Source organism: Osmerus mordax, chromosome 12 (assembly GCF_038355195.1).
Source record: "Osmerus mordax isolate fOsmMor3 chromosome 12, fOsmMor3.pri, whole genome shotgun sequence".
Classification (NCBI taxonomy): domain Eukaryota; kingdom Metazoa; phylum Chordata; class Actinopteri; order Osmeriformes; family Osmeridae; genus Osmerus; species Osmerus mordax.
In genome coordinates this window covers 8,220,763-8,247,723 of record NC_090061.1, presented here as the reverse complement: position 1 = coordinate 8,247,723, position 26,961 = coordinate 8,220,763, and the positions used below count along the sequence as shown (strand labels likewise).

The 26,961-nt window shown below is 46.7% G+C and overlaps 3 protein-coding genes across 5 annotated transcripts in view; 1 reads left to right on the top strand and 2 right to left on the bottom strand.

The window, feature by feature from the left end:
* Nucleotides 1-5,194: 5,194 nt before the first annotated feature.
* Nucleotides 5,195-15,384, bottom strand: rps6kal (ribosomal protein S6 kinase a, like). 3 transcript variants are annotated; one of them, XM_067247536.1, is made up of 22 exons: nucleotides 15,133-15,384; nucleotides 12,729-12,788; nucleotides 12,390-12,506; nucleotides 12,108-12,189; nucleotides 11,797-11,877; nucleotides 11,609-11,688; nucleotides 10,829-10,935; nucleotides 10,450-10,487; nucleotides 10,134-10,276; nucleotides 9,918-9,988; nucleotides 9,653-9,741; nucleotides 9,510-9,574; nucleotides 8,954-9,056; nucleotides 8,716-8,840; nucleotides 8,491-8,613; nucleotides 8,228-8,317; nucleotides 7,921-8,079; nucleotides 7,339-7,500; nucleotides 7,113-7,189; nucleotides 6,773-6,890; nucleotides 6,521-6,661; nucleotides 5,195-6,380 (listed from the first exon to the last, which is right to left on the bottom strand). In XM_067247536.1, the coding sequence occupies exons 1-22, from the start codon at nucleotides 15,202-15,204 to the stop codon at nucleotides 6,255-6,257; spliced, it is 2,229 nt and encodes a 742-aa protein (XP_067103637.1). In that variant the 5' UTR covers nucleotides 15,205-15,384; the 3' UTR covers nucleotides 5,195-6,254. The 3 variants fall into 3 exon arrangements, 1 of the variants encoding a protein (XP_067103637.1); XR_010878054.1 differs by lacking the exon at nucleotides 5,195-6,380 and having other exon boundaries at nucleotides 6,631-6,661; nucleotides 6,773-6,922; nucleotides 7,075-7,189; XR_010878055.1 differs by lacking the exon at nucleotides 5,195-6,380 and having other exon boundaries at nucleotides 6,631-6,661; nucleotides 6,773-6,922; nucleotides 7,079-7,189.
* Nucleotides 15,385-16,100: 716 nt separating this feature from the next.
* Nucleotides 16,101-21,957, bottom strand: hdx (highly divergent homeobox). Its single transcript, XM_067247798.1, has 11 exons — nucleotides 21,900-21,957; nucleotides 20,280-20,486; nucleotides 19,839-19,985; nucleotides 18,480-19,691; nucleotides 18,195-18,248; nucleotides 17,832-17,978; nucleotides 17,469-17,667; nucleotides 17,303-17,382; nucleotides 17,049-17,147; nucleotides 16,626-16,748; nucleotides 16,101-16,509 (listed from the first exon to the last, which is right to left on the bottom strand). The coding sequence occupies exons 2-11, from the start codon at nucleotides 20,346-20,348 to the stop codon at nucleotides 16,252-16,254; spliced, it is 2,388 nt and encodes a 795-aa protein (XP_067103899.1). The 5' UTR covers nucleotides 20,349-20,486; nucleotides 21,900-21,957; the 3' UTR covers nucleotides 16,101-16,251.
* Nucleotides 21,958-23,944: 1,987 nt separating this feature from the next.
* The window catches only part of LOC136954112 (connector enhancer of kinase suppressor of ras 2-like), a 34,012-nt gene continuing 30,995 nt past the window's right edge, over nucleotides 23,945-26,961 (top strand). Inside the window, 1 exon segment of the mRNA XM_067247658.1 lies at nucleotides 23,945-24,008. Coding sequence (XP_067103759.1) covers nucleotides 23,945-24,008 — 64 coding nt within the window.

The following is a 26,961-nucleotide window of genomic DNA, read 5'->3' as shown; positions in this document are numbered from 1 at the left end:
GTGTGGTTTTGGCTTTTCATCTTTTTTTGTTTTCTATAAGTCTCTTTACATAAATAATGTATGGCTATTTGAATATTAATTGGTGTGCAATACAAATAATAATCACATGTATCTTAGGATCTGTTTTGATATCATGCACCGCTGTTAGGAGACCACGGAGGCCATTTTACAAAGCACCTCGCGCGACGCAAACCATAGGCCTATCTTTTGATTTAAAACATGTTTTTCATATTTTATTATTTTCTACAATATACCTGTATTTAAGTACTATTGTGTCCATATCAATACACCTTGATTTGAGTTTTTTTTAAATTATAGAACAATAACCTAACGACACTAAAGCACTTGGAGGATTTGATCTCAACTGTTCCATCCACAACGGTGTATTGTCCAGAAAAGCAACACACACTTGTTCTGTGGTTCTATTTATAAACTCAATAATTTGATATAAACCACCATCATCGACCATATAACTGTGTAAACTCAGAAACAGAAAGCCGTGAATTAGGTGAGTCGCATCGAAAGTCGACGATATACACTTGCCTATAATTATTTTATTGTACGTTCAATATCTAAAGTTTTATAATCTTAAATACTCCTGTTATTGCTTTTGTTTCTTAAATATTTTTTTCGAATATTGTACAGTTTTGTATATTACAAACTTTTTGAGGTCATTAATTTAAACAAATTCTCTTTAGTTATCCAAACACTTGCATTGTTAAAAAGAACACACAAAAACAACTCAATATTTTCAATAAAAATATGACTGTTTCGGCGCTTTTATTCCAAATTTCAATGACAAGTGAAGCAATTATTTATTTTCAGTATAAAGCTTGTATTATGTTTTGAAACAAACTATGTATGTTGTAATAAACAACCTTGTTACAATGGGGTGACCTGAGTTATAGTTATTTAAATGAGTTTTTTCATCAAACTGTTAGTTCGTGGAATAACAAAAATAAATAAAAAACATTAAAAAAAGAATAATACATTTTTATGATTTAATGAATCATATTAGCAATTGATTGAGAAAAAAACTGCCTTTAGTATTACTAACAATGACAACATCAACAATGCGAATATTGTTATTTTGTTGTCTGCGTCATATTTTGGGCTGTTAAATTGAATAAATCATTAAATGAAAACAGGTTTAAACAATTACAACAGTTATGGTTAGTTATCACGTTTAGTATGGTTACTATGACACAATTTTGCTGTATTTGTACACTTCTCACTATTATCTTCAATATATTATTGTGGCTGTCAGCATGTCCTCCAATTTACCATGTCTAAACAACAAAGATGCAGCACTCTATTTGCATGCCATAAACCTACATATATTATTGTGACCTTCACTCTTTCAATGTCATAATAATTTTTCTCTGAAAACACAAGTTTTTGAGTTTATTTGCAACAACTTCAACATTAGGATGCAAAAGACCATATATCGTTCAAAATGATCAAATTTTGCACAATCTTATTCAGCAACATATACACTGAGCAGCTTTTCTGAGCAGTCTGTCTGAAATGTTATTGTCCGGGGCCTCTGCCCTTCTCCATCAGACATGCATGATTTATCGCCTGGGCTGCTGGGCCTGACAGCACAACACAATGGAAGTCTGCAGCACGTACACACACACACACACACACACACACACACACACACACACACACACACACACACACACACACACACACTGACAAACACACACTCACTGACACACACGCACCCAAAAAATATGTGCAATGATATTTGAAGCATCTGAATCTCAGCGCAACAAAAATATAATGATAAGTATAATTGTGTTTGTTAGTATTTTTGTTACAAATGAAAATGTTAAGAAATTATTTAATCTTACGCAACTGCAACCAGACTTTTTTATAATGTTTAGTTTCAAACAACAAGCGTTGATGAAAATATTCCATTGATGATACAAAAATAGAGCTAAAGAGAGAGTGAGAGGGGAGGGGAGAGCGAAGGAAAGAGGCGGAAGGGCGCTAGGCCTTGCCTTGAAATGCAGAGCCTGACTGGAATACTAATATGGCTGAATTTATGCATCTCCTCAGTCTGCAGCTCTAAGAGAGCGGAGGAGGAGGAGGGGGGGTGAGTGGGGAGCATGAGGGAAGAGAGAGGGAGGGAAAGACAGAGAGACAGAGCAAGAGAGAGAGAGACTGGTGTGAGGCACGGTTATGTCGAGAAGTAAAACAAAACAACGTCGCCGGTTGATTCCATGGGCCAGTGGTAACTACCTATCTATCAGAATAAACTCTAACTGCAGCTCCACTGCAGGAGCAGCAGCCTGGTCACAGTCCTCAGCCAGCTGCTGTGCCACTCTCCCACTCTCCTTCCCTTCCACTGGTCCGGTTAGGCACTGGAACACACTTAGGAAATGAGGAGACTAGGGTAGGATGGGGTGGAGGCTGGGGTAGGAGTGTGTGGAAGCTGGGGCAGTAGGGGTTGGAAGCTGGGAGACAAGGGAAGGAAACTAGGAAGACGGGTGGGTTAGGAAGGTGGCATGAGAAGGTGGGGTGGGTTGCCAAGGTTGGATGGTATGAGGTCCGAGTGTGGTCCTTGTGCCAGACGTCTAGGGGGACCACTGTGTGTCATAGAGGCTTTGGCTGCTGGGGGAAGTACACACCACACTGCTCTGTGTCTGGATCACTGTCAGACTCATCTCCCAAACCTCTCACCCTGCCTGCCAGAGGATGGAAACACAGTTTACTCTGCACTGGTGCTCGTCAGAAGACCTGTTCTACCTGAACAACACACTTTCCGTGTGTATTAAGCAATGACATAAGCAAGGAGATTTCCGCAGACACCGAGTACCTGGAGTCAGAATTAAAGGAGAATGTCCTGATTTGTGGCAGAGAGTATTCCCAGATCAGAAGGCTCTCCTGGCAGGAGGTTTTATTGATAGTGAGTGGCTATGACACGCTGTGCTTGCAGCAACAACAACACACTTTCCTGTTCAGAGAGAGAGAGAGGACTATTGTTGTTCAACTGTTCCGTAGCATGGTCGGCAGCTGCCTCCAACTCAACTGTCACTGGAGCGAAGGAGGGAGGGAGGGAGAGAGGGAAAAGAAGAGGGAGAGGGGGAGGGGGACAGAGGAGGCGAGAAGAGAAGGGAGGAGGTGGAAGATGGCGAAGAGGGAGAGGGGGCGGCCATGGTGGCAGCAGCGTTGGGAGGAATGTGTGATAAGATTAATCGCATAACCAAAATCAATTTCACATCCTCAACTCCCTCATTTCCAGTGCTCATACCCAGCCAAGCTAGCTGGGGAGCAGAACACAGGCAAGCTACAACCGTCCCTAGCAGCTACACACTACACACACCAACAGCCAGCTCCACCTTATCCACTGGTAGATCCACACACCATGACAGGTCCATATTGTCATTTAGTTTATTTTTCCTATTCTTGTCAGATTTCCTTCTGAGGACTTGCTGTGCGGTTCTGCATTAATGTGACTGTGGTCACGCCTGGGCATTGTGTGGAATCGTGGAATTAGGAGAGTTTCAGGGAACGGCCGGAGAGATGTGCAGAATATCTTTACAGAGGCCATTTGCTGTCTGCACTTAGCCTTCTGACAAGCACTTAACACACACACACATACACACACAGGCACAACCAAATGACAGGCACTTAGTGCGGGTAGAGAGCCTGTTTACAGCGTAGGGCGTAAATCACGGCGTGTCTGATATCTTCATTTGAGACAGAGGGCTGATCAGTGCTCGTCCTGCATGTTCCACATTAACTCATTATCACACACGCTCACTCCATTAATTCTCCTGGTTTTATTAGTGGAGTGGGTCCACACGCACACACGCTTGCATTAATACACACACACGGCCACGCACCTACACACACCAGCTTGCACCAACACACACTCATTCTCCCACCCCCACACGCACATGCAGACGCATACATATATATACACTACACACACGCTAGGCCTGGTGACAGGCACTTCCCCTGCTCGCTCTGACAGCTAATGGCTTCATTAGGAGCGGCGTGTTAATTGGACGACTTCAGGGAGACGCTCGTTAATGAGGATAAATAGATTCACACCTGAGTGAGGCGCCACCCCAGCCAGAGAGGACTCTGGGAAAGCGCAAACAACAAACAAACCATGGACTGTCTCACTTCCTGATGGGGTATGAGTCATTGTGAACCCCGCCAGCCCAAAAAACAAACAAGTAGAGTTTGATGCCAACCTAGCCAAAACAGATTGAGGCCCTATATTAGCTCAGTGGATGATTAGCATTATGAGGCTAACACAAAGAGCAGTGTGTCAAAGCAATTAGCCCTAGTGTTTACGTCCCAGCTCCCTAACCACTGGCTGCCTGCTACCACCTAATCCTGCTGACAGCACATAAACTGGAAGAAGAGGGTAGATGGGGGTGGGAGTACAGCGCGCATGAGTGTGTGTGTGTGTGAGACGGTCACATCCGAAGGGGATATGGAGCTGTCCCTGGCTGTCGCAGTGGAGGCGGGAGGACAGCAGCTGATGCAGTGGCAAGTGTTGGTGTGTGAAAGGCAGGGAAGTGTGTGTGTGTGTGTGTGTGTGTGAAAGGCAGAGAAGAGTTTGTGTGTGTGAAAGGCAGAGAAGAGTGAATGTGTGTATGAGTGTGAAAGGCAGATGAGTGTTTGTGTGTGTGTAAGGCTGGGGAGAGTGAGCAAATGTGTTTGTGAAAGGCAGGGAAAAGTGTGTGTGTGAGTATGAATGTAACAGGCAGACAGGAGTGTGAGTGTGTAAAAGGCAGAAAGGAGTGTGTCCCTGCGTGTGAGCAGTCCTGGTGCCTTAATCCATCTGCCCTACTGCACAGATGTCTATCCACCACCGCTTTGACCATGACAGCTCTGACACACACACACACACACACCTCCCCTCTCCCTTTCACACACCACCAGGCAAGACACACACACGCCTGCAATCCCATGGGAGTTAGGGGGCAGACACAACGGAAGCTAGGCAGACTAGTGATTTACATATGGCTGGGGAACACTGTGTACACACACACACGGTGCAGAATTGTGTGTACGATTCTTAAAACCTCCCTTGTTCTGAATCCATAGACCTGTAGCATCACACACTGGGTGATACTGCCATCTAGTGCTAGCTCTTTGTAACTCCTGTATTGTGACAACAGCTATTCCATGGATTGTTGCAGGGTCAATATTAACAACCAGTTGGTGCATGTCAATAATGATCTTTAATGTCAATATATACAGAACTTGAAAGAAAAATAGAATTTAAAAAATTAAATGAAATAAATACAATATGGTACAATTTCCACAATGTCTTAGAAGAGATTCATGGAAATGATCTTTTGTCATTCAGCTTCTCTGGTCTGACCGAGCAGAGGAAACCCCCTCATCGTCACATTCATTCAACTTTGACAGTTCACTTTTTTTTCTTCTAAATGTTATCTGCAGCATTGTTTTCTCCTTGATACATAGTTATCACACAGTGAGGGAGTCAGACAGACCTCCAGATAGAGAGACAGACAGGGGGAGTGAGGGAGTCAGAGAGACCTCCAGATAGAGAGACAGGGGGGGAGTGCGTGCATCTGGATTTTCATATGCATGAGGGGGGGAGGGGGTTACATAAATAACGGACGTTGTCAGATGTGTTAGAGATAGTGAGAGAGAAGGAGAGCGCATGTGAGACGGGGGGAAGGAGATGAGGAGCGGTGGGCGGGGCACAGTTTACTGAAGCAGCTTGGAATCAGCCAATCACAGTGAAGAAGAACATCAGCTGGTGCTTTACCTCCTCCTCCTCAGAGAGAGAGAGAGAGAGAGAGACAGGGGAAAGAGGAGAGTGAGAGAGAGGAGAGTGAGAGGAGAGTGAGAGAGGAGAGAGAGGAGAGTGAGAGAGGAGAGAGAGGAGAGTGAGAGAGGAGAGAGAGGAGAGTGAGAGAGGAGAGAACGGTGAGAGTGAGAGAGGAGACAAAGGTGAGAGAGTGCATACGACAAAGCAGTGAAAATAAATCCAGAAGTCTGTCTCTCCAGCAGTAGAAGATATGCAGGTTTTCCTCTTACTCCGAGGCTTGCATCCGTGTGATCCAGCCTTGTAGAGGTTGTGTATGTGTGTGCGTGCATGTGTGTGTGTGTGTGTGGGGGGGTCACTAACTCTAAATAAATATATTAAAAGAAAAGGAGGGACAGCAAGTGTCAACTGGCCTGGCCTGGGCCTGTGTGTGGGTGGGAGCCAGTGTAAGGGGTGAGTTCGGGGCGTGTGTATGTGTGTGTGTCTACATGTCCGTGGAGGTTAGCTTCTTCATGCTGCGTCTCTGGGCCAGACTGGAGGCTGCCACGGGCTCCAGAACAGGCTGACATGTCTTGTGGCTCAACGCAGAGTAGGTGGCTGCCATCGCTCCCTACACACACACACACACACACACACACAACAGGTATCATTATGGTTAAATGAGTCAGTCTAGGATTCCGTGTTCCTGCGTGGGAGACCTGGTGTGGGGTCACAAGGCCCCTGGTTGGGGGGTTGTTCCTGGGGCGGTACCTTGACGAGGTGTGGAGCGTCGTGCCGGGTGAGTTGGAAGTGAGGCAGCGTGTCCCTGCAGGTGATCCAGGCATGCTTCACAACCTGCTCAGCAGTGTAGCGCTGGTGGGGGTCCACATGCAGCATGTGTGACAGCAGGTCCTGAACCGGTGAACACACACACACACCAAGGATAAGGAAATTACATTGTTTCCAAAAGGTGTTTGATGTGTGGACGTGTCCTGTGTGTAGATGTGAGTAAGTGTTATGTACCTTGGAGGTGTCAGAAACTGTGTCCCAGTTGCCTCCGCTCAGGGAGAACTTTCCGGAACCTATCCTGAGAAGAATCTCCTCAGGTGTGTCGTTGGGTCCGTTAGCGAATGGCGTGTACCTGGGGGAGAAAGGACGGGAGGGAGGTTAGGGCTACACACACACACACACACACACACACACACACACACACACACACACACACACACACACACACACACACACACACACACACACACACACACACACACACACACACACACACACACACACACACACACACACACACACACACACACACACACACACACACACACACACACACACACACACACACACTTACCCTGCCAGCATAGTGTAGAGAAGAACTCCCAGGCTCCAGATATCACAGGCAGCATCATAGCCTTGCCGCATTAGTACCTACACACAAACACACACACAAACACAAACCATGATGGGTTCAAAATAACACAGCCTAACTGTTCATATATAATTTCCCTGCTGATTGTCATCAGTCTATTTTTGCTTAATTCAATCCAACCCCCCAACCCCCCTGCCCCCAAAATCACCTCGGGGGCTACGAAGTTGGCCGTGTAGCAGGGGGTGAGCAGGAGGCCGTTACCCCCCCGGAGCTGCTTGGCGAAGCCAAAGTCACAGATCCTGATGGAGTCTGGGTTCCCAGAGTCATCCATGTACAGGATGTTACTGGGCTTCAAGTCCCTGTGCACTACCTGGGGGGAGGGGGGTGAGGGCAGAGGTGAGCTTGCATTACCCTGGTAAGACCAAGGCTGGAAAGGAAATGCTCACAAACTGTTTTGGAAGCGTATATTATACATTACATAAATAAAATGACTATTTATATGCCAAACTAAAATATGTATATCAACAAATGTCTCAATGGCCTAGAAATGCACACCAATCCCAAAGATTGGATAATAACCATTAACACACACACACACACACACACACACACACACACACACACACACACACACACACACACACACACACACACACACACACACACACACACACACACACACACACACACACACACACACACACACACACACACACACACACACACACACACACACACACACACACACACACACACACACACACACACACACACACACACACAGGCGTACCCCTTGGCAGTGGAGGTAGTCTACAGTCTTGGTGATGGTGTAGAGGACAGCGCTGGCCTCTCTCTCGGAAAAGAACTTCTGTCTGAGGATCTTATCCAGCAGCTCTCCTCCCTTCATCAGCTCTGTCACCACATACACATACCTGCCCTCGTCATACACCTGGCACGCACACACACACACACACACACACCACCCATACACCGACACACACACACACACGTCCCACAGAGACAGGCATATGACATCAGTTAATTTCAAGAGTTAAATCCCCACACACACAGACGAGACACACACACAGTAAACTCACGTCTTTGAGAGTAATAATGTTGGGGTGCTGGCCGTATCTCATCAGAATCTCAATCTCTTCCGAGGGGTCCCTCTTACTCTTGTCTATAATCTGGTCACACACACACAATCCTGTCAACATCTGATCATCTAGCATTTGCTTCACAGAGCCCGAACGTCTCCAATCATCATGTAGGATGGAGATGCTGGCTGAGGCTGTGCTGCCCTCTGCTGGCACAGTGTGTTGGAGAGCTGGCGTGAGTGGTGTGTGTGTGTGTGTGTTACCTTGACAGCGTAGTCCACGGTGGACACCCTGTGGACGCAGCGTTTGCAGATGGAGTAGGAGCCCACCCCAATGTCCTCATGGAGGTCATACAGGTCAGAGAACTGGGCTGCGCTGCTGTGCATCTGAGGAGGAACACACACACACCGTATCATGACGGCGTCCTGTCTTTATCGTGTTTGGTGTGTGTTTTGTACGTGAGCGTCAGAGTGTGTGTGTGTGTGTACCTGTACTATAGGTAGTATGCTGAGGAGTGGGGAACTCTTGGTCTCGTCCAGCGATGCAGGAGCTACAAAGCTGAAGCCTTTAAAGAGCTGGTGGGCGTTGGCGCTGGGGGGGATACCTGGGGAGTCTGCGCACAAACACACACACACACTTACATAGATGCAACATACAGCAGTAGCATACAAGAGTTGCTTTACTAGTAATACTTTGCTTGTCTAGAGGCTGTGTGTGTGTGTGTACCTTTAGGGGTTTTAGCTGTAAACTCGGGGTCGAAGCAGAAGGTGTCATCTGGTTTCCCTGCAGCAGGTTTAAACGGAGGCTGAAGCTCCCTCCTGTACAGTTTCTGTTGGAGATGGACACACACACCCCACACACACACACACACACACACACACACACCCGTCTCATTCAGACGTCCAAAATTCGGAGGGGGTCCCTCTCCATCTGTCATGTCGTCTCGATAGAAAACCAGCTAGAGAGTGATTGTGTGATGTGCGTTCGGGTTGGAGATGAACCCCTCCCCTTTCCATTTCTGTTCAGCCAATAGCATCCCGCTGGCTCCTAAACACTCACGCAGGGCTATTAGCCCACACGCAGCCAGAGCTGGCCCTTGGCCCAGACAGACACAAGCACACACACTTGGGCACAGCTTAAACAGAGGGCTGGTGGTCACTCAGTGGACCGTCTGTTAGGTGTGAACGCTCATCAGATGGATTCTTGCCAGGGGGGGGGGGGGGGGCTGTGTGAGTGTGTGTTTGTGCGTGTATGTGTGTGTTTGTGTATGCCGCATACTCACGTTCCAGTCGATAGTGGAGAAGAATGAGTGGCGCTTGATCTCTTCTACGCCGTCAGCCCCTGCCCCTGCAGAGGAGAGAACAGTCAGTCAACACAAACACACACACCTGTACACACACGCTGGGACAGTGTGAAGTACCTTACCTAGTCTGTTGGCAGGGTTCCGTTTGAACAGCATTCTCAACAGACTCTGGGCTTCTAGACTCAAGAACTGTGGCATGCCTAACTTCGCTCTAGAAAAAGAGAGAGGCAGATTGAGAGGAAAAGGAGAGCAGGGAGAGGATGGGATTGGGAATAAATGAGAGAGCGAGAGAGCAAGAGATAGTGAGGAGAAAGAGGTCAGAAACAAAGGCCAGAAGATTCAGAATGAGCTCGATCTTTCTACAGGATGGTGGTTTGTGTCACTCACTTGAGGATCATGTTCATGGTCTCGTTGCGGTCTTTCCCCTGGAACGGTAACGTTCCTGTCAGCATCTCAAACTAAGAAGAGGAGAGAAGAAAACACATGGTGAGACACGGTGGGGACTGGAACAAAACGAACCTTAAGTCAGTCCCAAAAAACAACAATAAAACACAAATGTGTGTGTGGGGGTGTGTGTGTGTGGGTGTCTCTGTGTGTGCCTACCATGAGTACTCCCAGGGACCACCAGTCAGCGCTCTGTGTGTGCCCTCTCCTGTTGACCACCTCAGGGGCCATATACTCCACAGTACCACAGAAGGAATAGGCCTTCTTATCAGTATCTACTGACTCTTTACTCAAACCAAAGTCTGGAAAGGAGTAAAACACACATCACACCTCTCTCTCACACACGCACACACACACAAACACACCGCTCCTCATGGCTCGGCTCAGGCTTGGTGCTGCTTCCCCTCCGGATAAGATAAAGCATCTAGATTTTTCCGTCAGTTGAAGCAGGGGTGGTTTGGGTGGAGCAGCTTACCTGTTAACTTGATATGTCCAGCTTCATCAAGCAATATGCTGCAAAACAACAATGGACAAGTCAGGCGTCTGAGCTGCGACGAGGGCAACACAGCAGAACAGACTGGTTGCAGCTCAGAACAGTCTCTCCCACACGCCCTCACGCCAACTGCACTCCAATGTGCTTTTGGAAGCGGCTGTGCTAAATGGCGTACAGCGTGAAACTTGTACAGTCATGGGTGGCGAGTTGTGCTTTTGTGGAAAGGCGGGTGAGACAGACTGCCGATGACACTGGTGAGGCATGACACATCAGAGTTTTGTGAGGGGGAGGCATAATAGGTGGGGGTGGACAGTGAGGGGGGGGGGGGGGGGGGGGAGTCAGGGGGGAGGTGGTTACGTACTTCTCAGGTTTGAGGTCTCTGTAAACTATGCCCAGACTGTGCAGATGGTCAAGGGCCAGGGCCAGCTCTGCAAGGTAGAATTTCACATCCTCCTCTGTAAACATAACCTAGTAAGAACTGGACACGTTTACTGTCTGGACTGGACAAAGGGGTGGGAGAGAACAACAGCAGCATCAAACAGCACTAAGCACCAGCACTCAGAGAGAGAGAAAGACAACATCATTAATACACATAAACGAAGGTGTTAGCTGTCTAGCCTGGCTCTTCTGTCACCACCAGATGGCTCCAGGGCCAATAGACCAAGGGGGTGGCTAACATTTTACAGAACTTCAAAAACTCACATTGTCTCACATTACAAATGAATTGTTAAGTGACTGATATTATTTAAATGCTGGGGAACAGTTCGAGAGGCAAAAAAATACAACTGGCTAGCATCCTAATGTTTCAACTTTAGAGTCTATAGAGAAAGAGATTAGAACATGTGGGATACAACTGCACACATCCAGAACTGTGGAATACACCGTTACTACACACTATACATGATCACATTCTGAGGTTTCTAGCAAGTGAACAATGCATTTGTGTGAAGGATGTGTTGGCAAGAGAGAGAGATCTAAAGAAAGATAGGACTGTGAGAGCGATAATGTAGTGCAAGACTTGATAGATTGTATAGTACGAATATAGTGCATATTATCCAAGTGAGTTCAAGGTGATTGAACAACAGTGTTAGGGTGCCGTGAGGTGTAAATGGATGAAAAGCGGTACCAAAAAGGAGCTTACCTCTTTGGATAATCGAGTGAAGACGTCTCCTCCCCTGAGAAAGTCCAGTATTAAATAGAGCTTCCCTTCTGTCTGAAAAGCTGGGAGAGGAAAGAAGAGTTACCACACACACCAACACACACACGTATGGACACAAACACAGATACTCACGGATGGACACACACACACACACACACACAGATACTCACCGTAGTGCAACTTCACTATGAACGGATGGTTGACCTCCACTAAAATGTCCCTCTCCATTTTAGTGCGGACTCTGTCCCTCACTGCGAACAAGACGGCGGCAGCAGGAGGAGAAAGAGAGACAGAGAGAGAGAGACGGAAGGACAGAGAGAGAAAGAAAAATGGAGAGAGAGAGAGACGGACAGAGAGAGAGAGAGACGGACAGAGAGAGAGAGAGAGACGGACAGAGAGAGAGAAATGGAGAGAGCATGAGTGCAACAAACCACACATGGTGCAAGAAGACAACATATGCATGACTGTAGACAAATGTTACCTTTCAAAGATGCCTTCTTCAAAACTTTCATTGCATATAACTGGCCAGCATCTGGACCCATGATCTTTCGGACCAAAAACACCTGGGAGAAAAGAAGGAGGGAAGGGGAGATGGAGAAGAAGAGAGAGCGAGAGGTGGAGGAAGAAATAGAGAAATAATGATATTAGCAAGCGACGGAGAAAGTCCACAGTAAGGACAACTTCCCCACAGTAACACATGGTGTACCATTTGCTTGCCACCTCATTCATATTAGATGAGGTTCAGGGGTAGCTGGTGTCTCACCTTGCCGAAGGAGCCCTGCCCCAGAACCTTGAGCAGCTCAAACTGGGCAGGATCAGCCTTCTCACAGCCCTCCTTCACATGGTGGGTGATAGGAATCTCCTTGTACTCCCCCTCGTCCTGCATGCGCGCACACAGACACAGTTAACATTTGGAGAGGTGTTAACGACTAATTGAACGTTCGTTACATCACTGTTAATAATCAGATTGAACAATTCAATCAAGTGAAGCATTCCAGAGGGATATGAAGAGCTCAAGGCACCTTCACCCACTATAAGGGAAGATGACCTACGTACACCTTAACAAACAAAACACACCCAAGCGACCTTGAACATTACTCACACAGTGTGTGAAAGATTCTCCCTCCTCCATGGCTTCGTCCATGATCTGATGCCCATTGATCTGGAAACACAACACAGAAGGCATGAGGGAAGCTTGCATCTAAACACACAGCTCATCTCATCTTCTTCACATACGGAATGTAAAGCTAACAATGGCACTGATTGAACTATCCCTCCTTCAGTAATCACGGCTAACTCCACTAGCCAGTATAGACCACTACCTGCCCCAAGCCAGGAGAGTAGCTGAATTCGGTCTACACGCAACAGCATCGGGCTCTAGGCTTCAACAACATGTGATCGTGTCAGAAACATAACACCACAGACATCATCGCTGTGGGTGGCAATGCCCCCCCGCCTGCAACCATATCACCCACACTCTCCTCTGACACACTCTCTCCTCCTCTTCCTCCACCTCCTCATCCTCCACTTATCCACCGCCTCTGGGTCCGCAACCACACATGCTCTCAGTGGGGGTGGGAGTGTTGTCTGTTTGCAAACATTATTGACTTCACCCCCCCCCCCGCCCCCCCTCCCCCAACGCACACACAAAGACACACACATACGCTAATCCTGTCCAGCTGCCCGGCCGACTTCCTGTCTCTATAAAGCCTGTCATTATTATGGCCGTTCCAGCCTAATCCCCAGCCGCCGCGAACACACACAGATATAGACGCCTCGCGCGTGTGGCTAGGGGCTTGGCTCTGGAACACAGGGGACCGCTATAAGACCTGGATGTATTTGGGACAGAGTGATGTTCTGCAGCATCGCTGATGAGAGAGTGATGTGGCCAACGATGGCTCCCCCCGCATGACAGGATAACCGTACAAATAGATGGTGAAAGCTCTGTAACGTTAAGGGCTCCTGAACGTTACACTGTGTTATTGCACAGGCATGGGGAAATGTGACGGGCTACTTGTTGCCTTTTAGGTGATGTGACAGAGATGAAGGAAAGCTGATTCACTGCATGATGCTGTGTTAACTGTGCATTCACCGCTATGTGTGCGTGTGCTTCCTTCCGTCTATGCTCTGAGGAGAGGGATGAGTCATAGCTCCACACAGGACCACTGAGGGGGTGGAGCTACCAGCCGAGCGGGGGCCTTTGCTCACTGCACACTCATCCGCTAAAAACACATACGACACATTCCATTGAATCAGATGCCATGTTAGCAATATGTATGTTTATACAGGAGCTGCAATAAAATGGCTGGTTGCCATTAAATACTATTGGATTTAGAGAATAGGCCCGCATCATCATTAGTTGAGACTATTCAGAGGCTAATATTAAAGCAAAGTCAGATTACCTCCTAAAATGGAGAGAAAAACATGATTTTAGTGGCCTCCTATGAGGGGGACACACATGGAGATAAAGGCGTTTCCAGGCTTGTGAAAACGGGTTATTAACAGATATAATTAAAAGAAAGTCTAAGAAATACCTGAAATGAAAGGAAATAAACTTAACAACATAGATGCCTTAATAAACGTAGAAAAACAAGTAATTCTAACTTTGCCCAATTATGAGAAATACACTTTTTTAAAGATGAATGGAATGTACCATAAGTAGAAGTCTTTAAATAAATGATTCGTCTCCTGTTAAGATTACTATAATACAACGGTTGGAAAGACAGCAGTTTGATTAGAGCTGTAATTGCAGACTGCAGTCAGATAGGGAGAGACCTTTGTTTAAATATAACTTGCTTGCTAACATAATTTGCCAACTTAATGAACTAAATGCAATAAACCACATGCAGTGCTGTCAAAGCCTCGCTTTTTGTGTTTGCAAAACTAGCCATAGCAAAGTCTGGGCAAAAACGTTAAGAGTTGCATCCTCAATAAGTAGTCTAACATATATGACAAGAGTATAGTGGTATTTAGATTTTAAGTAAATTGTTTGCCATCTTTAGTCCATAAGTATTCAAATTACCGCATACAATACTTTATTCAAGTGGGACTCAAACGGACTAGGCTAGGTGACAGCCCACACACGCTTATTCCTGTGGCTAGCTAGCTTCTAGCTTGTAGAGTTGTTGACATCCGCTAGCTCGTGCATCACCAATGGTTGGGGATAAGGTGTTTGGCAAATCTCATCAACTAAAATGCATTTAGTGTATGCAAAGAGATGTAAACAAGCACAGATAATCTATGTATACTATGTCTACTGCCTCTAACAGAACCTAAAGTTATACAGAAGATTTCAAAACTGAGCCATAAAATTGACTCACATAGCTTAGCACAAGCACTTAGCAGTGCTAGCTAGCTAGCTCGCGACCAGTCTTTTTGCATGCATGCTGATGTGCTCAGTCCAAGCCTACAGAGCGCGCAAGCATCAGTATCAACAGCAAAACAACTATGCTACAACGCTACGGACTACTTGTCAATTTGCTAGAGAGGCTTTAGTTGCAACTTACCTCACTACTAACGCTATTCACCTCCATCTTGTGCCAGGATTCTTGTGGCTGGGAGAAAGGCATCGTAGTCATCTTAAACCACCGCTCCACGATGCATGTCTCCCGGTTGCAAGCCTGGATTGTACGCCTTTCCGAGCAGATGCTAGCTGAAGACGGGTGAACGGAGGGCTACTGCCTGGTTATGATTGAGGTCCGGTGTCGCGATAGTCGGTTTGACAGGACCACATACGCTCGCCGACCACCGCTATCCTGCCATAGATGCGAATATGGCGGCTACTGTGGTGCCTGAGCATCAGTGACTGAGAGCTCATTGACGTAGCTCTGACGCAATCAGTTAAGGATTTCCCACATTGAAAGAAACAAAGAGATGGGGCTTGACATGATACAATGTACCTTCTCTGTTTTCTCGTTATAACTCAGTATGATGCACGTGTGGATTTGAATACAGTTGTGTTTGTTACTATTATTTGCATTAATTTAAGGAATAAATCACATCACATTCATTATCTGCATGTAGAGTTCTGTAACAATGTCTCTAGCAGGAATGTATCTCATGTGGCCGTACATTAGTGATCTAAGCTTCTGATCTTAAACATTTTAAGTTGAATGTTTTAAAACCAACTACTTTACAAGCCTGTCTATCCTTCCATCTAAGTAGAAAATAAGAGGCTTACAGCTCATCCTCTATGTCTCTCAAACACACACACAATCAAACAAACACACACAAACTCCCTGCCCCTTCTGAGAAGGCAGGCTGACAAAGTCAGAACCACATGTGTATAGTGTTTCAAAATGAGCTGTTCAATTGCTCCATTAATGAGTCACAGTTCATTTTCAAGCCATTCAACCTCAAAATATGTATCAACACAGCTGTCTAGATGGGACTTTGTCAGGGAATAAATATCAGTGCTTCAACAATGATCATGTATACACACCCAGACACAAATAGACACACAAAGACGCCTGGATAAATTAGATATAATCTGTTTACTTATCTCTCTGGGACTATACCAGAGCAAGGCAGGGTGATATGCTGTAGAAAATGATGTAAGCAGATTTTACAGTCGATAGTCTGAGAGTAGTGTCCATTCACAGGCACAGTGTGTGTGGGATAGTGAATCATTCCGGTCCAGTCTCTGTCCCTTGTTCCTCTGATGCAGAGGTCTCATTAAGGAGGACTGATGAACCATCTTCGTTTATGGTAATCAGTGGGAAGTCTTTATTTACGGTGACCAATGAGGCATCGTCGTTGCTGACAGCAGCGGACGGCAACCCATCAGCATTGGACAATGTTGTCATAGCAGCAGGCTGGCCTCCCCTCTCTGAATTTGTGTCCCAATCCTGGTCTGCAGACTGAGGTAGACTGGCCAATAGCTCCTATGCACATGCACAGAATCATATTGGGCACGATTCTGATGCTGTTGTGTTTACTGTGGTTTCGGTATTAACTGGACACATGCCATAAAGGAATAGGAAACTGTGTGTGTGTATACCTGCTGTTTCTCTTGGTCGTTGTTCCTTACAGCATTGAGTAGGCTCTTGGTGAACCTCTCCAGCTCATAATATTTCTGTTTTTGGTTCTCTAGCTCACTCTCCAGGTAATGCACCTCCTCATGCTGCAGAAAACACACACACATACAAACACACACACACGCAAAGCTTGGTGAGGTGGAACAGTTCAATTTAGGCAGAGGATTAAAATGGCAAGTCAGTATGCAGCCCTATAGGCATGAGCGACCAAGCAGCACTCCACAATCTGTGTGCGAGTGTGTGTGCATGTGTGTATGATTCCGGAGACACAGCTGGAATGTTTCATGCCTCTATATTTATGTCAATGTTGGTAAAATACTACCTGATAGTAGCTTTGTGTGTGTCAATGTATGTGAGAGAGAGTGCTCTTTGCCTCATCTCCACACCTTGTACTCCAGAAGGTTCCGCATGTGATCCATGTCTGAGGCCATCATCTCATCACCATCATCATCCTCCTCTTCATATTCAGCAATGCACTCTGTCTTCTATAAGGACAATTAATATACAGTCAATCCCTCCGACAATAGCAACAGTATTTTTATTTTATACAACAGGTATTTTCAGAGTGCCTACTTAAGTGTTTTTAGTATTGATGTTGTGTATTATGATTTCTAACAGTGTAGTAATGTGTGTGCAGTACCACATTCTCAGCAAGGGGGGCGATGTTGTGCTGCCCAGCTCCCTCCTCTCCCTCTCTCTGGTATGAGTCACTGGTGCCATCTGGGGAGAAAGAACACAGTATTCCTCATCAGAGAAGCTGAGCTTTGATGATTGTGTGCGTGTGTGATTCTTAGAACGCTTCTCACCCTCGGACAAACAAAGGGAACCTCCATCGATCAAGTCCTCCCCAAGCTCAGGGGTTCTAAAGCCCTCCCCTTCAGGACTCATGTCCAATGGGGACTCGTGTCCCGGAGAGGATGAACCAAAGACTGCGGGCCCACCTTTAGGGGGTGGGATCTCGATAGCCATGAGGCGGTACTTCCTTCTCCGGTTACTAATCCATGTCTGCCAATCAGAGAAAAGAGAACACCAGTCAGGGGCAATGGATAGAGGGACTCGAGGGAGGGATACAGAAAGGAAAGAAAGGAATGAATGGATTGAGAGATGGATGAAGAGACATAGAGAGGGATGTATTAGTAGACGTTATGCAATCAGGGAGGGGAAGACACCTTGATGATTTCGGCGTCGACGTTGAGCTGGTTGGCGGCCGCTGCGATCTTCTCCCGGCAAACGGAGCCCAGGCTGGTCATGCCGCGGTCCCAGTAGCGCTTCAGCTGCAGCAGGTCACTGTCGCTGAACTGGGTACGGTCCTGAAGCTGACCACAACCACATGAGCATGACCCAACTGCAGCTCTGAACCCACAATCCAGTACCACTTCAGGGAAGTGTGTGTCTTTTGTGGAAACAGATAATTTTTTTGGCAATTGTAATATGCTGACAACTCACACACCATACCAGCAACATGTTTGGAGTTAGGTTTGTATTAAGCCAGTCTGAAAGAGATACAGCATGAGTGTTTGTGTATCACTTACTGTTCTCTTCCTGGAGTTACTGCTGAGCCAGGGAGCCGACTGACTGACTGGAGCCTACACAGACAGACAGATGACAAGAAAGAGCCGTCACAATGCTGTTAAGCTGTATATTGCACATTTCTGAATGTTTTTGCTGTATTTTCCAATTCCAGTGACACTCAACGCCACAATGCCAGTGACAGTTATTTTAAAGCTGCACGCAGAAAGTCTTTAAGTCTCCAGAGCTATATGAATGTAGTTACACTGACAAATGATTGACAGATAGATGGACCCTCGTAAGTCTACCTCTGATGGTGGGGTTTCCTGTGGTGTGTTTGTAGGGGAAGTGTGGAGAGCTGTGTGGGAGTAGCTGTTGCGGAGGGCTGCCTGCCTCTGCTGGGCCTCAGGTCTGGAGCTGGGGAAGGGGGCTGTGTGGTCTCCTCTTGCCCCAGACACCTCTCCCATGGGCGGGCTGAGGCTGCCAGACGTGTGCCCCCTCTGGATGTCTCGATGAGTCTGAGAGTTCACGCTGGCCAACTCTTCCTCCCTTCGCCACTCGTCCTCCTCATCCCCCGTCTCCATGGCAATGGAGAAGCAGCCAATGGTTTCCAAGGGTCTGGGAATCTGCCTCTTGCTCTCTGATAGGTTCCTCCTTTCAGAGGCAGGTCTTTGCGCTGGTCCCTCCTCTTCGCCCCTGTCTGATAGGGTGAAGACCTGCTGGATGAGGAGGGTGGGGTTTGAGGGGGGGCGGGGGTTAGGGTTTGGGGGTGAAACGCGGAGGGCAGGTGGAGCAGGTTGGGGCTGGGGGTTGGAGTTGGGGTGTGGCTGGAGCTGTGACTGGGTGAGAGATGGCCATGGACGGGTTGGTACTGGCCCGTATTGTCTGGCCCAACTAGGGGGTACAATCCCTGCCCCCACCCCCAGACGTGCCTCCCCAGTGGGGATTCGTCCCCCCCTGGACGGGCCACTGTAAACAGATGGGCCGGGGGGAGACGAGAGGGCGGAGGGCTTATGTGTGAGAGAGGCCAGTCTGGAGTGTAGGGGTGAGGAGGAGCTGGAACTGTTCCTGTTGTGCACCGATTGGTTGAGAAGAGCAGACCGGGCATGTGCAGGAAGCTCTGAGTCAGAGTGAGAGAGGAGGGGCTTGAGTGTTGATTTGGAGCGGGAGGCGGAGTTAATGGAGTAAATCCCTGTTAGGATGACATCGTTGTTGTTGTTTCCACTGCTGAGAGGAGAAGAGGAAGAAGGAGAGGAAGAGGAGGATGAGGAGGGGAAGGTGGAGGGGGGAAGGAGGTGTGGTGCTCTCTGGATGCTTCGAGCCGCAGCCATCTCAGCCGTCAGCATGGATCCCGCCACCAGAGCCGACCCTGCCAGCCTGTGATCAGACAGGGTCCCCCCCGCTAGCGTGTGATTGGACAAAACTCCGCCCGACAGTCCGTGATCAGCGAATGAATGAGGCAGGGAGCCGTTCTGGTCCGCCTTGGAGGCCAGCTTACGTCTCTTGTTGCCAACCCATGTCTGTCAGGACGAGAACCAGGTAAACTTAATCTATTCCGAACTAAAACACTAGAATTGAACGTGAATTGCCAGATACATTTATTTAGACACGCCTAGTCTGAAAGTGTAGTGTTTGTATATTTAGGTTTAGGGTGTTCAAGGTCTTACCCGTACTACGCTGAAATCCAGCTTTGTCTCCTGTGCACACTGCAGGATCAGCTGGAAGCATGCCTTGCTTTGATTGGTCATGCCGTTGTCATAGTAACGCTCCAGAGTGTTCTGCTGCTCAACTGTGAACACTGACCGAAGGTTCATCTGAGAGGAACAATTCATTAGTCAGTATAAGCCAATTAACACAAAGATATTTGGTTATTACATAACAGTGAAATTGTGTCATGGTTACAGTGCAACTTAGATATAATGAGAATCAAGGTTGAATACTATTAGACCAATTTTCCAGACACTGGCTGACTCCAGTCCAAAACAGAAAAGCTTTTCACACTTTCAGAACCAGAACAAGACTTAATCTATTACAAAACCTTAGTTTCCAGCTAAGTTTCATCAGTGTCCAAAGAGCCAGATCCATAAATCCTGGTAGAAGATACTCACGGTCTGCAGGCGGTGCTTCTCCTGCCAGGCATCCATCCTGCCAGGGGATGGGAAGCTGGGAGCCGCCATGCAGACCCAGGCCCTGGCACGGTCTGGCCCTGGCACGGTCTGGCCCTAACGTCTAGCGGAGCTGGAAGTCAGGGGCAGCCACTGCGCTCATACCAGCTAAGCGGACGTGGCACCCTACTGGGCATGTCTCTGTGAGGCCTGGTGGTGTGAGGGGGCAGAAGAACGGAGGTGAGGCATAGACTTAGGCTACACCCTCACCTAGTTGCAAGTGCAATAAACTAAATTGTCTCGCTCCATCCCAACAGCCAAATATAATTTTCTATTGGATAATCAGAAATGACCAGTTTGGATTATTTCAAATGTTAAATATATTATTCAATTATTACGACGTATACTCGATTATTCGAGTATATACATATATATATATACATATATATATATATATATATATATATATATATATATACATATATATATGTATATATATATTATTCTATTATTATAATTGTACATTATGTAACTTTGCATTATTATAATTGTTTGTTTGTGATTGATGATAATTACGTTTATGACATGTTAATAATGACATGTGTTTTTCACTGTGGACTGCTTTGGCAACACTGTTTAACCTGAACATTCATGCCAATAAAGCATATTGAATTGAGACAGATCTTGAGACTATGAATGACTCGAGACTGAGAAGAAGTATAATGGTTGGATGACTTTCATCTGTGCTGGCATGATTCTGAAATGCTGAAATATGTGCAAAAATGTGTTTTTTACTATAAATAATCACAGCATTGATTGACGTTGTTTAATAATATGGCTGACTTGGAGCATATTCTTGGCCAACGTAACTTAATCGTAGAACCACTCTAAATTTGACTCGAGTAATTCAGTCAGACTAAATTGCTTACTGTCTGACCCAAAAGACAGTTTCACAGGAAGAATTATATCATGCGTCCAAATCTGGTTAGTTCAGCTGTCTTAATAATAAGCAACTGAGATGAAGTCTGTAACTGGCATGTTGTGTGTTTGATATTGAAATAAAGTGCAGACACAGAGATAAAATGGTATTGTCTGTGTTCTAAAACCTTTTAAATTATTTAGTGCAAGTGTGAAGTGGTTCTGATGATGCAATTTTCAACCAATTATATCATTCCGTGTTGCCAGCTAACAGCTAACCGGGTTAGCATAATTTGGCAAGCTCACTGCGCATGGCCACTGTACTGGAAAAAGGGAAACATTGAAACCAAATGCACGTAGGTTAACTCTTAGCAGTCACGCTGCTGTAACTTTAACGTTGGGATCTACAAGAACTCAACATATAGAAGATTACCCAGCTTGCTGACTTCGAGTAAACCTGGAAATTAACAGGTATAACGCTGCACAACAACAAAAAGCAAGCGGGGAATGCGACAGTGTAGTACCACTCGCAGGCCCCAGCGGCCATTGCTTTCCCACACTGGAAAGGCTAAAGTTTCCCATTAAACATCTGATTTTCCCAGCCCAGCGACATGGTCATTCTCTATGACCCCTGTCTTTGTCGTACAGTAACACAGATGCGTCGAAATCTTACTAAATGAAACAGAAAATCATATTCCACCATACCTTTAGTCGTGAAATCAAACCAACCCACGAATTCAGCAGATTTCGTCAGCAGTCCCCTCGCCAGACAATGAAATCAAAACGTCCGATCATCAATTCTAATCATGATCGTGACGTATTGAAGACAGGAGCCAATGGGAGGTCGAGATCAGTGCTGTGACATTCACAACCCACTGAAAACTGAGCGCCATTGTCCCGCCCATCGTTGACTTTGTTGGGGAGATCGGGGGGAGGTCACACAGATATGAAGGTTTCAAGAGATCACGACGACGTGGGAACTGATTATATTATCAAGTCAAATGTACATAGGTTTATCTGTAGTTGGACTAGTTGTTGATTTGAGGTTGGTAACGGCAGTTTTGCTTATTATTCACATAAAGGCCTATCTGACAGATTTCCACAGTTTTATCTGGCTTAATTTGATGGTTGACTTTGTGACCCTCTCTTCGCTTTTCTTTAGCCTACTGTTCCGTCTACTTGACAACAGCCTATTTTACATGCATTGAATTTATGATAATATAATAGTATTATAAATGGTTCAACAACCAATGATTTAGAAATAGTTCATCGTTAAATGTGGTCAGGTCAGTGTATATGATTCGCATGCAAACAAATGCAACTTATCAAATCTGGTGACAATAGATAATAGGAAATTAAATTTCAATAAAAAAAAGCTTTCTTCAACAAGACTTTAAACGTGAGCAGTGTTGGAGTTGCTATGGGTGAAGATACTAACCCTGGATCTTCTTCACGCATCATACTTTGCTACTAAGACAATCTATCTTCCACTGGCTCGCCGTTTGTTCTGAACCAGTCTTGAGTCATTCCACACACTTGAAACGAGTCCTTGTAAAAGCTGGCACACTAAAGAGACCAGGACCAATTCAGTCACAGGTGATTGTATATTTTCAGTGTATGGTCGCCATCTAGTGGTTCAAACGGATGAACAGTTTAGTAAAACGATATGGTTGCTCTGTCCCTCTCCATCCACATCCGTACAACATTTGCATGCCAAAATGGCTACCGACGAAAACAAATTACGTTTAAATAAAACAAACAAAAAACGTCTGTGAAATAATTGTTTTTCATTTTTCCAAGTGAATCCATGACGTCACCTAGTGCAGTCACGCAGCAGGGGGCGCTGTCAGTCAGAGGTGCCGATAGTAAAAAAAGTGTTTACGCCTGCTTTCCGCCCCATAAAGGCAGTTTCTCACGCTTCATACTGAAGTTTAAACATAAAGCTATAATGTGTTAATCATACCAAGTGATTGCTAACACATGCATTGTAGGACAGTACTTTACCGGTGCTGTGGGGCAATGTACAAAGTCCACAACTCTTGGAAAATAGACCAAAAATAATCCAATATTGTTTTATATTGTGTGTGCGTGTGAGAGAGAGAGATAGAGAGAAGAGAACATAAATTAACAGAGAGAGACAGAGAAAGAGAGAGAGACAGGGAGGACAATTGCTAAATAACAATGTGGTTATGTCACGTTATAGGCTATAGCAGTGGGGAAATGGCTGGTTTTAACCAGATTCCATTCTAAATTCATTGGACATCACACCTGCTGCGGTTGTAAAAATATCGCACCTTCAGTGGTTTGTGGTTGTATTTTGTGGAGATGTATGAAAGAGATAGTCTACAGAACTGTGTGTGTTGCACCATTCCCTGGGTAGAGGAGGTGGCCCGTGTGATGCTGCAGGGAGCGGGGCGGGAGAAGAAGGGAGGGGAGGGGTTGCTCCACCATTCGCGCTCACCGATTACACTTCTAACAGTGCTCGGCGGCTGGCGGGAAGGCACGAGAAAGAGAGAGAGAGTGAGCAGAGTGAGCAAGAGAGAGCGTGTGTGCGCGTGGATTGCACCACCGCATCCCGTTCACCGAATCTGCAGGCGGCCATGCTCTGATGGAGAGAATCAGATCCATTTATTTAACCCAAACCCAATTAGTTCATAATGAAGTCATTCCTGATGTGACTGACAAGGTCTGTCTGTCGACACCGTCCTTGAGTCGTTTGGTCTTCATCACGGAGAGACTTTGACACAGCCATGGCTTTGGTTATGGAACCGATAAGTAAATGGACCCCGAAGCAAGTCCTGGACTGGATGAAAGGTAATTAAAAGAGGCTATTGCATGTATTCATTCATCGTGACAACAATGAGCAGGGGTATTCTGCGTTCAGATTCAGAATAGTGTACACGGTCCACGTTTGCACGCCTTGTCTTCTGCGCTCGCTGTTGTAATCCCCGTTATAGACCAATATGACTATTGGGGTCGCTATAGGGGATTACTGTTTTTGTCCAGTGCAGTAAAAAAAACTGTTCAGGCTGGGCAGTTTTGGAAGGGAGGCTAAGAATTGTGTCACCTCGCCCTGCATCAGAGCGCTTTTCCAACCAAGCCTCGGTTAGGAAGCTTGGCTGGCACTCACTCCGGCACCCACACCAAACCACCGATGACTGGCTCTCATCAATGAATCTAGAATATTTCACCTCTCCATACCACTGGCATGTTGCATGTCAGTAAACCTATGATAACAGCAGTTCAGCTGTTGTCGGTGTGAGTGATAGCGTGTTTCTGTGTTACTGTGTGTGTGTGTGTGTTTGTGTACCTGCGTGTGTTGATGTGATTAATGTAGTTAGCTGCATGCACCCCCACCCCCACCGTCAGCCGTGCCTCTCCAGCACCATGGACAGCGCACGGCTGCCTTATAAGGCAACTGCACGGATCAGTCGCTTTGTAGGCCGTTGTGCCGTACCCTTTTATGGCGGGAACCGTCCATTATAAAAGTCAGTCGGAATGAATAATCGCTAATCATGCATGGAGTGTAGGGAGAATCTGTTCGCTCACACTCCGTTGGTCTCAGAGGGAGCGCTAGGGGAGATCCACTGGGACAGCGAGAGGGAACGTCCCGCAATCCCAGCGCGTGAGAACAGGCTACGTAATCTTTCACTATCTGACAAATCTCTCTGAATTCGGCTGCGTGCGGACGGTACACAAGATGATTTAGCATTGGGTTGTCTTCAGATTGTATGCTGAGGTGTGATCTGGTGTGTGTGTGTGAGGTCCTGATAGTTGGTCGTCTGTCCCTGGGCCACAGGCAGAGTTTCCAGAACAGTGGGGCCATTGACATTCATATGGAACACCATCCATACTGATGCCCTACCATTCATAGCAGGACACCGACTGACTAGAAATCAGGTCTTCCTCAACCAATGTCAGCAGAGATTTGCTTCAAGAGCCAACCCAGAGCCAAACAGAGGCCATAGCTCTCCTGTGTCTGTCATGGAGGGTCATATTCAAGGCCATATTTCCAAAGTCTGCTCCAGCCTCCTTGTCTCCATGTGTCCTCCTTTCTTCCCCTCACTACAGGGGAAGTTAAACCCATGTGAAAGGGCCTCCTGGGAGTGGCCTTTCCCTTATCCAGGTCCGGTATGTCTCCAGCTGGACGATATATCATCCACTTTGTGATAAACTGCCCTTTGCTTGGCAGTAGCCAATGAGGAAAGAAAGAAGATGAGTGGAGGGAATCTGTGGTAGACTATGAAGACACGCCCCAGGGGTCCCTGCAGCACACCCCCCCCCCCCCCCCCCCAACCCCACCACCCCCGGTCTCTCGTCTCCGCTAAGTAACGTCAGGATACAGGCTCTACACGCTTGCAGGGCTCACAGATAGATGAGTCATCCGCGTTTGTTTTGGTTCGAACGCCCACACGGGAGGAGTTTCCTGTACGTGTGTGACTGTGTGTGTGTGACTGTGTGGATCGCTGTCTGATGTGTTAAGCAACAAAGGGCTGTTTCTGTTTTTTGAGACTCAGCTCTTTGTGAAACAGAGGGGATGGTTTGGTGGGGGACCCTTCCTCTCTGTAGCCCTGCGGTACCAGGACAGGGTCTCCTCACAGTCAGGGAAGTGAAACACAGGGAACATAAAGTGGCCGATGTGTCACTTTTCTATGGAAATTCAGCCTCACTTAGGTTCCTGGTGTTTCAGTGTTTTGGAGACGATCTTAGCAAATCGATCTTCTTCTTCCGTTCCTCGATGTGAGTGCACCAATGAGAGAACATTCGAGTTCTGGCAGGACCCTCTGTGGCGACCAGGGACATTCATGATGGTGTCGTTTCGTTCCTGCTTCCTGTTCCTGACTCCTGGCGACTTGGTTGACACCCTTGCCTCTCTGAGCACACTTCCTCTGACTCCTGCTCTGTGTGCTGGCATAACGTGGCTGCATGAATGATTAAAGACACTAAAGCTTATTGTGGGCTGTGGGAAACAATTGCACACACATACACACACACACACACAAACAGACAGCGAGCTCGAGCACACAAGCACATGTACACTTACAAACGTGTGGTACACACAGACATATGCACGCAAACGCACACACCCTCACACTCTCTGGAGCAGCAACTTTAAGTGGGGCATCAGTAGCCATGGAAACCATTCCAGATCTGATCGTGGTAGATCGCAGCACACGTCACGTCACAAGATGGGGTGGCAGCAACATGCGCTCACACACACACACACACACACACACACACACTTATACAATGTACACACATGTCCTTACAGCCACATACTAAACATACATCCAGACATGTATGCAGAGAGACACATAGGATGTCGGGATACGTACCCTCCACTGACTAACTGTCCAGAGGAGGGAGAGGACGAGAGCAAAACAGAGAGAGAGGTGCAGAGAGGGAAAGCAGGGGGTAGGGGGGAGACAAGAGACCCCTAGACTGAGAGGATAAGAAGGAGGGAGAGAGGCAGTGAAAGGGTAAGAGAGACAGGCAGCAAACGAAAGAGTACAGCGGGCACCGCATCAAAGTACTCTCTCTATCCGGCCATTCAAAGACATGGTGTACTCTTGCACAGAGGAGACTGTGTATGTGTGTCTGGGTGGGTGGGTGGGTGGGGGGGGGTTACATATAAGTAAACAAGTAGACTGACAAACAGGCAGGCAGGCAGGCAGGCACCTGTGTATAGGTTGATCAACATGAGTACAGTGGGATTACGATAATCGGATGAATGAAAATGTGCCTGTGTTGGAGAGTGTGTTTTCAG